Source organism: Homalodisca vitripennis, chromosome 4, assembly GCF_021130785.1.
Source record: "Homalodisca vitripennis isolate AUS2020 chromosome 4, UT_GWSS_2.1, whole genome shotgun sequence".
NCBI classification, from domain to species: Eukaryota; Metazoa; Arthropoda; class Insecta; order Hemiptera; family Cicadellidae; genus Homalodisca; species Homalodisca vitripennis.
In genome coordinates this window covers 146,830,198-146,846,272 of record NC_060210.1, presented here as the reverse complement: position 1 = coordinate 146,846,272, position 16,075 = coordinate 146,830,198, and the positions used below count along the sequence as shown (strand labels likewise).

The window sequence follows — 16,075 nt, the reverse complement described above, 5'->3', positions numbered from 1 at the left end:
TATTTAATGGTTATATATTAAATTAATATGAGACACTAAATTCTTTAACATAAAACACTTTAATATTTTGTATTAATTTTATACATATTTTTGGAATGCTTTTTACATTTCATATATTACAATGATCACAGACTTTTAAATGTTAAAATAATAAATATTTATACATTTTCACTATAATTTATATTAGTTTCTATAATTTGTTCATTATCTTTTTTATTACAATATGTATTTCTGAAATAATGATTTAATTTTCATTGTCATTATATTCTAATAATGAAATTATAGTTATATGATAACTGAAATGAGAAATATCCTGTAATTAATCATAATGTACCAAATTACAAGAACTAAATATTAATAGCAATTATGTAACATTAATTAGATGTTTAGTATGAATTTTGTGTGAAAAACCACAAAAAGTGAAAATGTTGCATTGTAAAAAACAACATAACTTATAAAGTTATTGAAATATTAACCGAAACTTTTTATTTTTGTATTTAATTTATTTTTTTTCTTTCACTTGATATTATGTTTTATATTGGAGTAATTTTTTAAAGTACTTCTGGCTCTAAAAAGGTTATTATTTATCTTTTACATTACTGCAAATAATTAACTAATATATCTTTATTTCAGTGAGTACAGTCAAGAATACAAAATGTTGTATGTTGTGATGGAGAAAGGCGATACAGACTTGTCACAGCTAATAAGAGATATATCGAAAACTACAAAGATTTCCATGTCCATGATCATATACTACTGGACTGAGATACTTACTGCTGTCAGAGACATCCATAATCAAGGTAAACCTGTGTCCTTTCTCTCCTCTTGTATTACAAAAATTCAAATTCCCAAGGATCAATAAAAATTTCAGCTCAAATGCTGTCCTGTATCACCACGTAAAGGTTAGGATCTATGTCAAACCATGTTAAAAATCCTGTTTCCTTCATGTTAACAGTTCTGTTATAATATACTCAATGAAATATTTTAATATCACCTTGCACTATAAATTAACTAAGTAGCCAGGAAAAATTAAAATCCTTTTAACATACCAAATTGTCAAAAAAGGTTGAAAAAACTAGACATTTAAACTAAATAAAATATATTTGCGCTGTTCTTGATGAAATAAAGATTTGTAAGTCTTCTTGATTCAGTGGTTGAATGTCCAAACACTTAACAAGAAAAAAGGAGGATGTATTAAGTATTAAATAATACTTAAAAATAAATTGCACATAGATATTTTATATAAAAAGTAAATTATTGTTTATGTTCTCATTTACTTAGAAAATACATTCCAAATATATTTACAATACATTCCAAATATATTTACAATACTTTCCAAATATATTTACAATACATTCCAAATATATTTACAATACTTTCTATATTGTATTTGCAGGACTTTTTGTACTCTTAGCTTCTGATATGTTATGGCCTTGATCAGGATGACAAAATATACCACTTATTCAGAGTTTTGCCTTATGCCAGATCAGTTAGTTACACTGTATTAGTTGTGTTATTCTGTCATCAACTATTTCTTGCAATTTCATTCTCAATTATCAACTAGCCGTATGTGAAATGTAGCATTGTTAAAGCGTTTATATTAATCTGCAGGTATCATCCACTCGGATCTGAAACCTGCTAACTTTCTGCTGGTGTCTGGTAGACTGAAGCTGATAGATTTTGGCATCGCTTCATCACAAGGAGACATGACCAGTGTGGTCAAGGAGGTCACCACAGGCACGTGGAATTACATGAGTCCTGAGGCCATCCGGAACACCAGCAACACTAGCAAAGGTTTCAAGGTAATGTCACAGTGTTATTAGCTTAAAAATTACTATATAGCATGATGCTGCCATAAAGTGTACATTAACCCTTGGAATGGTAGTGGCTGGATATTTGTTTTCAAAGGTTGATGAGTATCTGATCCATTAAATATGCTCAGATTACAGTATATAATTGAGAAAAAGTGAATACTATCCGATTGAGATAGAATCTGTATATTGCAAATTACAAGAAGTTGAATTCCCATTAATATTGGGATTTTTATGTTTTCTTTTTTTAGTTTCCTCTTAGGATAGCTGGTAGCTACAAAGCTGTCCCAAATAGTATTTGTTACAAAATCACTGTATTCTTTTTCTTGGAAGTAATTATTTCATGGTATTGATATCAGTTAATTATTAGTATTAGTAATTTACAATATATTCATACAAAAGTGTGAAAATAGTTTTAAGCCATATAATATAATATTTACAAAATACATATTATTATGCATTTCTGAAATCTGTATAATATGTTGGGTTTGGTTGTATTTTGATAAATAAGCAAATTTTCTATATAAAATGTTTTATCAGTAATTTGTTTTTAAAACATCATTTAGTTGCTATTAAGTAAAAAATTAAAATTAAGTTTATCTTTGTTGGTCTGTGAGAAAAATTGTATGCATGAAATTTTACATTTGGAGCATTGGTTGTGATTGAAGTAAGGTCTAGAACAAACAGGAACGATTGCCCTTAAATAATGTACCACTACAAACAAGAGCATTCATGTGCAGCTTCATGATTGAAATGTACAAGAAGATTTAACGTGATTACTATGATAATTGAATGAGGTAGTTCATTGTTACTAGCTAAGAGCATCTGTTAATTAAAAAGTATTATCAATTAATAGACTAATAGTAACTAATGAATTGATATCAACTAGGGATGGGTCGATTCCGATACTCGATTCTTTGATAGTGATACCAAAACGAGTACACAACTATCTAAGTAAAAAATTGTGACAAATTAAGCACATAATAAAGGTGTAATTAAGTATTTTATAAGATTCCCAAATTCAATTATTACTGAGGTGATGTTCTTGTGTACTTTGTGGCCAACTCCAACTTGCTGTGGTCACTTGTTTCCTGCTTTCAACATTTAAAAGTTTGTTGGGTTGGTATATATGTTATGTTTTGAAAGTTTATATTCTGTACATCCGAGAAAGGAGATCAAATTAGAAAATAGATTTATTTATGAACTAAACCACAAGTATTTAAAGTTACTTGTTTGAGAGATGTTTTAATAAATATTATCCAAAATGTCATATTTTAAAATTTCATCATATGTGATATTTTAATAGATGCAATGATAGGTAACCTGTGCATTTAGCTAGTTTTAATTTAGTAATTCACAGCTTGGAAAACTGGTTTAATATATATTTTGTTTGATGACATTTATTCCAAAATTAGGCTTTCAATATATACATTTTGTTTGTACTTTAAATTTAAGGCCATGTGTTCCTAAACTGGCCATTGTTTTTTTAAAACTTGTTGTTTTTATGTAAAATAAAAAATATCAACTTATAAATGTGCAAGTACTAAAACTTTCAATTACAAAACTTGAAAAACTTGTACCGGAAGGTCACAAATGACATAATACAGCAGGACGGGTGTGGTATGAACAAAGGAAGAAATTAAACTGGTGTACTACACAACACTGAATACAATATAGAGATTGTATGTTTCATAAAACATGTTACCTAAAATCAATAATTTAAATTTTAATTAGTTTTTACGGAGATTTAGCATCATTAAGTGTAACAAAATCAGTAATAATATGTTTCAATCAACAATTTGATCTCTTCTCAAATAAATAACTAACCTATCACATACACTATAAACTAAGTTAAAGTGAACAAAACATATCATGCTAATGGATTAAAACATGTAGCAGCTGGGTATTGCTAAAGCCTATTATGAATCAGCTTCATGTACACTATTTTTAAAATATGCACTTTATAAAATAAACATTATTTATTACGACCTGAACTGAACTCATTTTTCACTGGTTGATTAATGTGACTTGTGTGCTTTATTTCAGTTTATAATAATGTGTTAGTTTTACTAAGTGTACTTTTTTTATGTAGTTTGCTTATACGTGATTCAAAATAGGTTTGTTGTGATTTCTAACTGATGCATGTCATAACACACTGGTTTATTTTAACATGGTTTGTAGTCTACAGGTATGTGTTAGGTTAGTTATCAATCCTTCATTGTAAAAAAAATTAAAAATACAAAAAATAATGAATTGTTATATTGGTCAATACAGTACTGCTTTGTTTAATTTTACAGATCTTAGAATATTTTTGTCAAATTTCTGTGCCTTTCTTCACCTGTTATAATTTGTTATGTTTTTATAGATCACATACAAATCAGACGTGTGGTCACTGGGGTGTATCTTATACAACTTGGTGTACGGCAAGACACCATTCTCACACATCACCAATACATGGGGCAAGCTGCAGGCGATAGCGGATCCCAACCACGAGATCGAGTTCCCTGACGTCGGAGCTCCGGTTGTGCTGGCTCAGGCTCTGCGGTCCTGCTTCCACCGAGATCCCAAACAACGGCCCACCGTCGCAGAACTGCTCAGCCTTCAATATCACGCCACCTGCGACACCAACCACATAGGCCGCCAGCTGCTGGCCATCCTGCCGCCAGATTGGTGGCTCAGGGTGTCACATGTAAGTATATAACATTCATATAGGCACCACAAGTTTCAGTTTAATTACTTTTCTGAAGTGTACAGTTTGGTGGAGGTACACAACTCCATGATAATCATGTAATAGTGAAAATCAGTAGATAGGTATGTCACAACTGGCTCATCTTTTCTCTTAGTAACAATAATATCTTTAGCCTACTTCACAACAACAGTTGATACAGAGTCCCAGTTCGAGATATATTTTTCGCAAATGTTCACTGACCAAGGAAAAACTCTTGTAAAAGTTACAGTAAAAGACAGTACAGTAGCAGAATTTGGAATATATTCACCTGCTTTAGAAAATACCCGCCCTGAAGGTACTGAAGTGGCTGGAACACAGAGGTCTTTACAAGCAATACTGGTTAGTCCTTTCATCGATTCCTCGTATCTTTTCCAATACATAAAGGGTGTAGTGTTGTTATGCTTCATATCGATGAGGCGTTGAGACAAATAAATCCTCATGTCTTCCCTAGCTGAAGGTGTAGAGCTGCTAACTGCGGCGAGTCTTTCTCTATCATATAGAAAATGTTTCCAAATTTTTTTCTTCACTGCTTCAGATGACCCTTCCGATGATTGCTGAATGAATCCGTTTTCAACAATGACACTATCCATAAATGAGATTGTTCTCGAAGAACTTCAGAGATAAGCTGTTCTGCAGCTGCTGATGCGGTAGTAGCTTGCCCAAATCCATATTTTTTAAATCTGGAGTCAACAATAGTGGCTTTTGCACAGATACCTCTTTTAGTCTGTTTCGTTATGGAGTCCATCCTCTTTGGCATTGTGTCAAGGGGTGACATTTGCAACTGGCGGCCAATAGCTGTTGATGGGATGATCACGCGAATTGACATCTCTTCAATTAGTAATTGTATGCAGTCTGCAAGGATTTCCCATTCATCCAGCTTCAAACACTCGTTACAGCTTACATATGATGGTGACATAATTAGTGCATCCTTCACTTGCACTAGCCATTGCATCATTATGAAGGTGGAGTTCCATAGAATTGACACCTCCTGTTATGATTTAAGAGGGATTTTTCCTAATTGCTCTTCGCACTCAACTAGTTTTGATGCAGCAATGGTACTACTTTAAGAGGAAGTAACAATTTATTTACATTTTTTATTTAACAAAGACAGAGTTTATAAATCTTTGGTATAAAAAACATTGGACACCACTAAATTGAGGGTGTGTGCTGCACAACCTAAATGGGCCTCACCATGTCTTCTTGCTTAATACACTTACACCCAATTCTAAGAATTCAGTCATCAAGTACATATTAAGGCACTGGTGGTGTTTCCTTCTTAAATGATCCATTAATTTTCGGTCGGACCATGGAAACTAATTTGCTTTTTACACTGCTACTGTACTGTCTTTTTTTGTATAAAACTACCATATCTGGGAATGTTTAGGAGACATAACTTAGTTCTAAACACAATACCACAAAGTTTACACAGACTATAAAACCCCTAGTGAATTGGACGTTTACACAAAGTACGGAACTCACTCTACAAGTAGTCAACAGAAATAACAACTTGAACTGCAGTTAAAAGAGCTTGAATGCGAGGGATATTGGTGATGCAGTAGGTAAGTAGATTTGTTGTAGGCTCCGCTAGGAGCGCTATCCGTTAGGAAATGGGTGAAACTCTCATCTCTCTCACTCTCAGTTTCAAGCTCAGTTCGGTTGTATTCAGGTTTTCTCTGTTCCGTTCTGAGTCAGTTGTACTGCCCGGATCCATTGATTCAATGTTTGTGTTCATGCAGTTCAGTTCAGGTGAATTCTCTTAATCATAAGAAAAAGAACTAGGTGCATCAGATGGCTAGCAAAAACTGGGTGAATCGGTTTTTTCACCTGGGTTCATCCCACTACTACTCTACAGAGCCCAAACTCAGACTGAAATACAGTAATGTATACAGTGGTGATGATTGGACATGAGACATCCATGTGCATTCTCCCCAATATCACCATAAAACAGTTACGTCCCATGCACAGTGAACTTGTTAAAGTGAAATTTCACTAGTAAAATAACATACTAAAACAAATATGCTAAAAAAAATCAATTCCATTTGTTTACCCACTTGACTAGTGGGTTTTTTCTCTGTAACACTCAAATTTATTTATTCATGGCAAAACAACAAAACGTTTACAAACTATCTGGTCAGCAGATAACGTAAAAATTAGGTTACATAATTATACTATGTAATATAACAACAAAATTTTACTCATACAGAAATAGAATCAGGTTATTATTTGGAAGAACTGATTGAAGACAGTCATATGAGGATAAATTTAAACTGAAAAGAGATCAAGAAAAGAGTAACTGTAATCTTATGTTGATGGCAGGAACTATTAGAAAGATTCTGCTAGATCGTATTCATATTCAGGAAAGAGATCACTAAACATCACTAAACATTATTGTGAAAATTGTTTAGCGTCATAGTGCTTCCTGCGTGGCTATTGGGGTTACTGCAGGTGGCATGTAACGCACTCCCACCTTCATCGCGGGATTACTAGTCAAAGCGTTAAAAAGTCATGAGTTCAATAATGCCAGTATTCAATAACTCTGTTATGGCTAAAAGAAAAGGGAACACCTTTATGTCTATTACCAACCTTCCTGCTGTTCTTTTTATAAGTTTGATTTCAATTTTTGTTTACCTAACACAAATTTGCATAATCACTCAGATGCTCAAAAATTAGAACATGTAGCCTGTTTTGTTTAAAAAATAAAAACATACTTCAAAAATTAAAATAACATTACAAATTTAGCAAATTATTTAAGATATTCTTGTTTTGGGATTATTGGTTCTAGAAATTATTTTTATCTAAAATAACTTTATTGTCTGTTTTCAGTTGTTTCCTGACGTGAAGTCAAACCATGACACTAAGACCAGCGAGGGTACTACGGACTGAGTGAAGGAGCAACTGTTACAGAAAGATTCTTTCACTCTCTTTGTCCTGAGTATTTTCAGTATCATTGAATACTGTAAGCAGAGCATATATTTTATTTTAGCTTAGCTGTTGTATTATAGTGTACATTAAAACAAATATTTATACGCTCGTATTTAGGTTAAGGTATTTAGGCTCAGTTCTTATATGAATACAATCTGTCAATTAAAAACATTGTACAATTTCAAATATATATTTTAACCATGCAAATTAAAAATAACATAAGTTGTCATTTTAACAACTAAATTAAGTTAAAATATTAATATCTAAATTATGTCTGTAAACCATTACAGTAAAAGACTTGTGTAAATCTTACATTGCATTTAAATTGCTACTGTTCCTATCCGTTCTGTAATATCTTTACTCAATTACATGTTAAGACAAAGATCAAGTATTAATTTTCTATACATGAGTTTGAAATGTCTATTCTAAGAATATATTTCAGAACATACAAAATACGTAAAATATAATACATATGTATGTGTCTTTCATTCAGATCAATAATATCTGATCTTCTATTACTATTAGGCTTATCAGAAGATTCTCTCTTTTTGTATTTAATTCTTATATTCAAATACCAATTATTCCCAACCCTGATGCGTTAAGGCAATAGATTGCCACATATGGCAATCACACAAGGAATTCATCATCAGACTGTTATTGCTGCAAATTCTATTCATCATAGCTTAGTTTAGCTTAGATCAAGTTTGAACTGGAATGGGTAGGGTATTGCATAATATATTACCAAAACAACTAAAAGTTGTTGAGTTGGTGATGATTACGTATCAGTAATTTACAGTCTTGATTCAGCAATGTAAGAAAACAAATTAAAAAAGGGATATACAGAGTTGAACCTTAATCATTCAAAAATCCTAAATAATTAAATTTTTGTAAAATCTCTTTGAAACTTCTCTCTATCTCTATGGAAGAATGGTTTATTGAAAAATTAAAATAAATAAACATCTATGGTTATTGAAGTCTCTTGGAGTAATTGGAAAAATGTAAAACTAGTATTTAGTAAAACAACACTTTTACAATATTTTTAACTTTTGGACATGGCCTTTCAGAACCAAAAGTTTCATCGTCAGGTGACTCCTCAAAAAAAATGAAAAAAAAGAAAAGTGTTTGTACTAACTACTAGTTTTATCTCTATGTTTATTTATTTTAATTTTTATATACCAAATTAAAGCATGTGTGTTTATGTAGTTAAAAAATTTAATCCCTGTTATGTTACTGTAATATATTATATAGGAATAAACATTTAATACAAATTAGAATATATGATTTTTATGAGTAGGACAACAAGATAAACTATATCCAAAAAATTTTGAATGTCCTTCTTAATGCACTTATATTTTATATCTCAAAAGTTATATACATAACTGGCTATATTTTTATATACAAAAAAGGCAAAATGAAAACAAAGACACCACATGTTTTAATTAACATTCTATAAAGAAATTTCAATAAGGAAAGCATGTGTAAGACTGAATGTTTTATAATGTCAAACTTATTTATGTATCAAATATCTTGACGTATGCATTATTCAGAATTTGCCACCAGAATTTTAATATCATAGTTAAATTATTTCTATTATAATCTCAGAAAAGTTTAACGTGTGTTTTATTTTTTATAATTAGTTTATTTTGTAAGTGTAATAGTTTTGTTGTATATTTATAAATTGAAATGTATGCAATAATTGTATTATTTTATTAATATAAAATATAACTTTATAACATTATAGTAATTATTTATTTGTAGGTAATTAGAGTGTACAAAATTAATAACAAAGAACTACTGACACTGCCAGTACTGTGTGCTCTGAAAGATGAAATCATTTCTAAGCAGGTACTAAGGTTATCTACAAGGTATGAAATGAAGGGAGATGAATCCAAAAAAACCTTACCTTATGTGCGATTGTGTTATAGTGTTGAATGGGATTTCTGCCAAAATAAAATGTTTTGCTAAAGTTTACGTAATTTAACATTTGTTCTCTTATAGCTTCAAACCATATTATTATAGAAAAATATTCTGTTGGAATTGTGTCAAAAGTACACTGCAGACCAGACCTAACCTGGGTCTTTGTCTAAGTAAGTTTGCTGCAGGCATTAACGTGGCTTTTAAGGCATACGATTGTTGACTTCAAGATAACATTTCCACATTTTTTAATTACAAAGGTCTGAATTTAATTTACACTATGGTTCTAGTTTAAGTTAAATACAGGTAAACTTTGATTATTGGAAATAATACGGGCTGGGCATATTTCAAATAACCAAAATTTCTGATAGTACGAGATTATATTGATTCAAAGAACTTCCTGAAATGTACATTGGTATACTCAAATTATAACATTACTGTATTATATAATAATTTGTACAGAAAAAGATATATTACAGAACATTATACAATCAACAATAACCTCATTTGCTCTAGAAAAATCAGAGCCAAGAGTAAACGACATTGAATTTGCCACTGTAAGACAAGACCGAGTGAAAATGGGGAAATGGGTTTTGCTGTTCCCAGCAGGGTTGGCGAGTGGAGCATTGACATTCCAAGATGAGATGAGGTAGGAATGGTGACAGCACTGTGGGGGACAGGTATGTGTAGCTGATTGAAGGATAGTGACTCATCTACTGATGGAACAGATATGACTAGGCATGCAGCTCTTGAAAGCTTGTTTGGTATTGAGGAGGTATTTTATTGCTTATTTTTGTAAACATCAGCCTGGTTGAGGTATTGTACTCTATTAACAGCCTCCACAATAAATATTTTGTTTTTTAGTTATATAACTGTAATATAATATAGCGGGTTGCCAAATTATTTGTTCTATCCATAGCTTATCAGTTTAAGGCTACTGGAAATGTTTCCATTACTTCTCAAGCTGTTTCCAATAATTGAAGTTACGATAATAAGTGATTTACCAAATATCATAACTATTAATAATCAAATTAATTTAAAGAATAAACAGGGTAATAATTCTTGTTAGGTGGATTTTGTTTATTGTCTTCATTATAGAACTTCACCAAACATGACACTTAGAACCCAAAACCACCCTCCACATTCTAAAGAGTGTGGAAGGTGGATATATATATATATATATATATATATATATATATATATATATATTTACCTTTACCTTTATTTATGTAATAATTATGTAACATGGCTTGTGGAAGCAATAACTAAAAAAAGCCCAAACAAGTTGAAACATGATACAAAAATGTATCTTGTAACTATCATGACTAAGCTCGGCCAGCTTGATATGCCATTTCATTTTAATATGATGACCGTTCAAAAAAATCCTCAACCCATGATTTTTGAACCTAGAGAAAAAAAGAGTTCAGAATGCTTATAACATTAACTTAAAATATTGTAATGAACAATGTTTTGTATCAAACTATTTTTGATTACAAGCAGAACCCAAGACAATAAATTAGTAATATTTCAGTTGTCACAAGTTTTACCTCCTTCTGACTGAGCCAGAATTTCAACTAATTGTTTTGCTTAGGATTTTTATTTAATGTTAAAAATATGTTTGATTAGTTTCATTCTTTAATTATTTTACAAGTTTATTCTTTAATCTTAATACATTTTTTGTACTTATAAATAAATAACAAAAATACTATAATTTGTTTTGATTAAATCAACCCTGTTTAATTCAAAACCAACTTTCTTATTTCAGTTCAGTTTGCATTATATAGCAAAATACATACATTATAGCTCAGTAAATATGGGTTTTCTGTCACAAAATATTCTGGAACAGCTGAATAGAGTTCTAAGGTGAAATATTCTCTACCTCTTTTCTGGCTTTCTTTGTAAAGGAATCTCAATAAAACCTAACATTGATTTATGGGCTTATTTGAAAGAAAAGGAAATATATTTTAATTCAATATTACCAGCCGCTGCAAAACTGAAGGATTTAAAATGTTATATTCACTAGGACAAGAAGCCAATAAGGTTTTCTGGATGGCTTCCGGAATGACAGGAATGGCTGAGGGATTGGAGGTGTCACAAGTCAAGATCCCATGGAACAGTCGTCATGAGACAGTTACTATCTCAGGCATGCCACCATGGAAGGTCAGATTCAATTCCTACCTCTACCAGCCAGAATTGACGAAAGAGGGCACTTTCTCACGTTTGCTAAAACCTTTTAACACAGAGTTCCATCCATTCTAATAATCATTCTCTGCAGTAAACTAAACCCATCAATCAATTTATCCCTACTATGGTATCTCAATATTAATAGTTAGCGATGTTCCACTCCTGAACATTGGGTTGCTCGGAATATGTGTGTGACACTGTTTTTTTTTTCTCTCTAACTTAGGTTCTACTGGCTGGTTAAGCAGTCAGGAATAAATCTAAAAATAATTAAAACAATGAAAAGTCGGAGTACATGGCAGATTTTGCATCAATGATGAGGAAATTAATTAGATGTCTTACATGACAATATAAAGATTTCTGGTCATGTCATCTCCAGGTTGAGTGGATTTCCAAGAAACCAAATGAATAGCCATGGAGACATGTAAATATGGCAACAAGGTGAGCCAGTATACTAATTTTTTGCTTCCTCACATCTTGCATCTATCCAACAATCCTTTGTAGTAGATTTGTGGTTTCACAGGATTCTCCAGTCAGACAGATCATCAGCCTCGTGCAGTAATGGAAATGAATTCATAATATTTAACTAATACTGTTTTATCTTCATTCATCAAGCTATTATAAGAAGTAAGTCATATTTTATTATTACTTTTACTATCTTGTATTATCTGTTGTTCTAAATTGATTTATAAATAATTGTTTTGTTCTGAAATAAAATGAACTGCTCTTTTTATGCTGATTAGCATGATACAGGTATTTAACCACTGCAATAGATGTTGATGTATCATATTATTGAATAATACATATTTAATAAATCAGTATAGATATTTTTCTTTTGGAATTATACTGCTGAGTTAATAAAGCTATTAGAACATTCTAAAATGGATTTTTTAAGGATAGTTTTAAAATATTTTGTTCAAAACCGAGATGACCCAAGAGAAATAATTGTAGCCTGAGGAGAATGGTTAAAGACTACTGCACCATTCTAGGCACCCTCTTTACCTGCTTTGAGCTTCAATACTGTCCAATCAAAATGATCTCCAGAAGTTATTATAAAGCCTACTAGTGTACAAGTTCAGGAGATTCAGAAAACAACCAATCGAATCCTCCTGGGAAAATTCACCTACTTTGTTGGTTGTTGGCTCTATGAAGATGTTTCTTCAGATGCCCATATCCCATAATTAGACCTATGTCTTGAGAAAACAGCTATCTTTCAAAGGAGAGATCTACATGATCCCACACTACCTTGTGGGAAGATGACTAGAGACAGCTTAGCCATCCTTAGACTTTAATGCAATCTCCACCTTACACGTTCATTTGAACCCCAAAACTGTCCTGGAGGATTCAACATAGACATTCCACAGAACGGTGGAGGCCCTGTTACATTAACCGCCAATTTGGGCTGGTTTACCCAAAACAGCCCTTCTGTTCCTAAAGGCCCTGTTATAATCAGAAACCCAACAAACAGTGATAGTGCTGGTTCTGCTGAAGGACAACAACCTGATAATCCAAGTTTGGAGTCAGGCATAAGAGAACAATGCTGCCTGGCTATCTGTGAAAATTCTGATTGTCTTGTTCCTATAATGTAGAGTAAGATTCTCATGAGCGCACTCCATTATAGATATGACTTCTACCTGCAAAGCTATGGGATGAGGACCACCAGTTCCCTACATGGTGTCACCACCGCAATTTCAGCAACTTTCTGTTTGAAAGCCATCAGTAAACTGATGGAAGAAGTTTCCTTCCCTCCGATCAGGAGTCCCTAGAAGTTTAACAACCTTGAACAAATTGTGGAAGGAAATTTTTGAGGTATATGATCAGAGATCGTGTGCAAGACATCTCTCTGAATCACCATGCTAATTGACAAAGCTCACTGCTCCAGTCCGAGATAGACCAATATTCTGCTCGATGAAGGCAATAAACACTTCTGACCACAGTCTGAATAACAATGTCCAATGGAGCAGTTTAAGAGAGTAGTCCGAAGCAGCGCCCGGGGCACTTTGGAATTACTCTGGTGATAGTCAAGCAAGCCATCCTTTGGATACTTGCCAGCGTCGCCACAATTCTCTTTACCTCCGGCGTTGGCCTCAAGGCAATAACCCCAAACGTTAGTGCATGTTTAATCTTGGAAATAAAGCCAATACTGAAGTCTCGACTCGATCCTTTAAGATGGTTTGACGGACGTTACACGCCAACCAAACATAACTAGCGGTGTTAAGACAGATGATTTATTGAGACTCAGAGTAAAGCGAAATTGCAAGTTAACTATTTGTACGTCCAACGCATATCAGGAAGTCCGCTTGGTCTATGGTGCTACTCTCGGGCGCGGGAGTTGACCTTGGAGTCGCGGGTTCGATTCCCGCTGCTAACGTTTGAGATTTTTGCTGTCTAGTGTACACTTTTTTGTTAAACAGAGGGAACCTTGAAAAGGTACTGGCGTCCCAGTTATGTAGAATTTTTATCCACTAAACCACTCTGTTCCACGCCCTTTCGTGGCCGTACAGCACCTAGACCATAGGTCCACTGACTGTAGAAGCTATGAAACATAACTAATTTAGGTACAGTAGTTGCCTGATACAAATGCACATTTAAGAGGATAAGTCAATTACATCCCTAGTCGGGCTCGTAGGATCACTCCGGTCGTAGTTTTTTTACTGAGGGTCGTCCAGGAGGGTGGTTGGGCGTCGCCTGTAGACGTCCGGGCCTCTGTACGCCGCGCCGCTGCGATGGCCGCTATCTGTGGATGTTTCGAAGCTGCTGCCGTCTCGAAGAACTTCCCTGCTGTGCTTCTTGCAATTTCTTCTTGGGTCTGGGCCTGTTAAGTCCGAAATTTAGTTTGGACTCAAGGATTACTCTGAGATATTTTGCATGTGGCTTCCATGCATTCGGCTCATCGTCCAGTGTGACGGGTGCGAGAGTCTGTAGCCTTCTTCGATGCTTCCTGAAGCAAAAAGCTGTGCTCTTCTCCGTGTTGATGGAGATGCACTATTTTTGAAGCCAAGGCGAGAATAAGTCCATCTGTTGCTGCATGACGTCAGCGGCTCGCGTCGGCTGAAAGCTCCTGCAAAAACAGCATCGTTCGCGTACAGACACAGGTACCAGTGACATGTCTTTAGTGTAAACGAGGTACAGCACTGGTCCTAGCACGCTGCCCTGAGGGACGCCAGCCTCTATCGGTCTCTCCGTCGACAGCTCACCACCCACACAAATGCGGAATGTCCGCCCCGTGAGATAGCAGCCGAGGAGATCAACAATAGAAGGAGGAACTAATGATTCAGCCAGCTTGTCCCTCATGCCAGAACCTGTCAAACGCTTTGCTGACGACTAGAAAAACTGCAATAGAGCACAGGTTACAATTGACATTATCGACTAACATGCAATTAACCAATTGGAACTAATTGCTATGACGTCGAATGATCACGTCTAAATCCAAACTGTTCTAGCCGGATAAAGTCATCCAGGTAGGGAGATATTCTGTAAAGAAGAAGTCTCTTGAGTAGTTTAGAGATTGTAGGATGAAGTGATATGGGGCAGGAGTAATGTACACTTATACGATGGTCAGTGATCTGCGATAAAGCTGTCGGGTTGGCCCACCCTTAATTAACGGTGGTTGGCTTGGGTGTATTGACGTGATCAGTGTATTCTTGTTAAACAAACCGAATAAATTCACGACATTATATTTTACCATCATCTGATAATTACAATATTTAATGACAATGTATGAAGAATTTGTCATACTAGTGCAAGTATATAACACAAAGCTAGACATCGTGAAGAAAGAGAATAAACCTTTTATTTCCATATGGAAATTGCGGTTTAACAGAAAGTGATCAGATCACTGTTTTTGTCGCTAAAGAGTACACACTAGGAAGCACCACAACATTTCAAGTGGTAACATATTTTATTACAGCTGCAATAGCTTCTTAAAGACTATTTATTAAACAAATGTATGACACAGTTATATAATAATAGAATAGATAGGTTTGAATTGACCAGTGAGTATCAGCTGAGATTCGAACGCTAGACTATACGTACATTTTGCAGTTGAGAATAATCGTTGGCATATTTATTAAATAAATTCAGTAATTTGAAGCAAAGCAATTCATATGTGTAACACATAAGGCCGCAGTTAGAGTGGGGTAGGGGGTTTCGTTTGCTCCGGGCGGCAAAAAATGTAGAAAATTGAGTAGTGACGTCACAACTGTTTCCGCGAGGATTCTTTACTCGAGGATCAAAACGTAGAAATACCTGGGTTTGATCGTCAACTACAGACTAAATAGCAGAGCTACAATAACTGGAGTTCTATTGAAAGATAGTTTGTTTAATTCTGCGTTTAGACATAGGCTACAAAACAAATTATAACTTTCAACCAAACTGCAGTTTTGTACATTCATAACTTATAGCCTACTTGAGATCCGATTAAGACCACATTTTTGTACAAGATAGGTAAAAGTATTACATGTTACAGCGTTTCATTTGTTATATTTCCATCTTCAATTTCACAATGATAATTTGTCGA

At 33.7% G+C, this 16,075-nt stretch overlaps 1 protein-coding gene across 1 annotated transcript in view; it reads left to right on the top strand.

Moving 5' to 3' along the window:
- LOC124360272 (serine/threonine-protein kinase BCK1/SLK1/SSP31) overlaps window positions 1-9,432 on the top strand; it is a 34,939-nt gene extending 25,507 nt beyond the window's left edge. Inside the window, exons 5-8 of the mRNA XM_046813729.1 lie at window positions 634-800; window positions 1,612-1,802; window positions 4,177-4,500; window positions 7,363-9,432. Coding sequence (XP_046669685.1) covers window positions 634-800; window positions 1,612-1,802; window positions 4,177-4,500; window positions 7,363-7,422 — 742 coding nt within the window. The 3' untranslated portion in view covers window positions 7,423-9,432. The remainder of the gene's footprint in view (window positions 1-633; window positions 801-1,611; window positions 1,803-4,176; window positions 4,501-7,362) is intronic.
- Window positions 9,433-16,075: the final 6,643 nt, after the last annotated feature.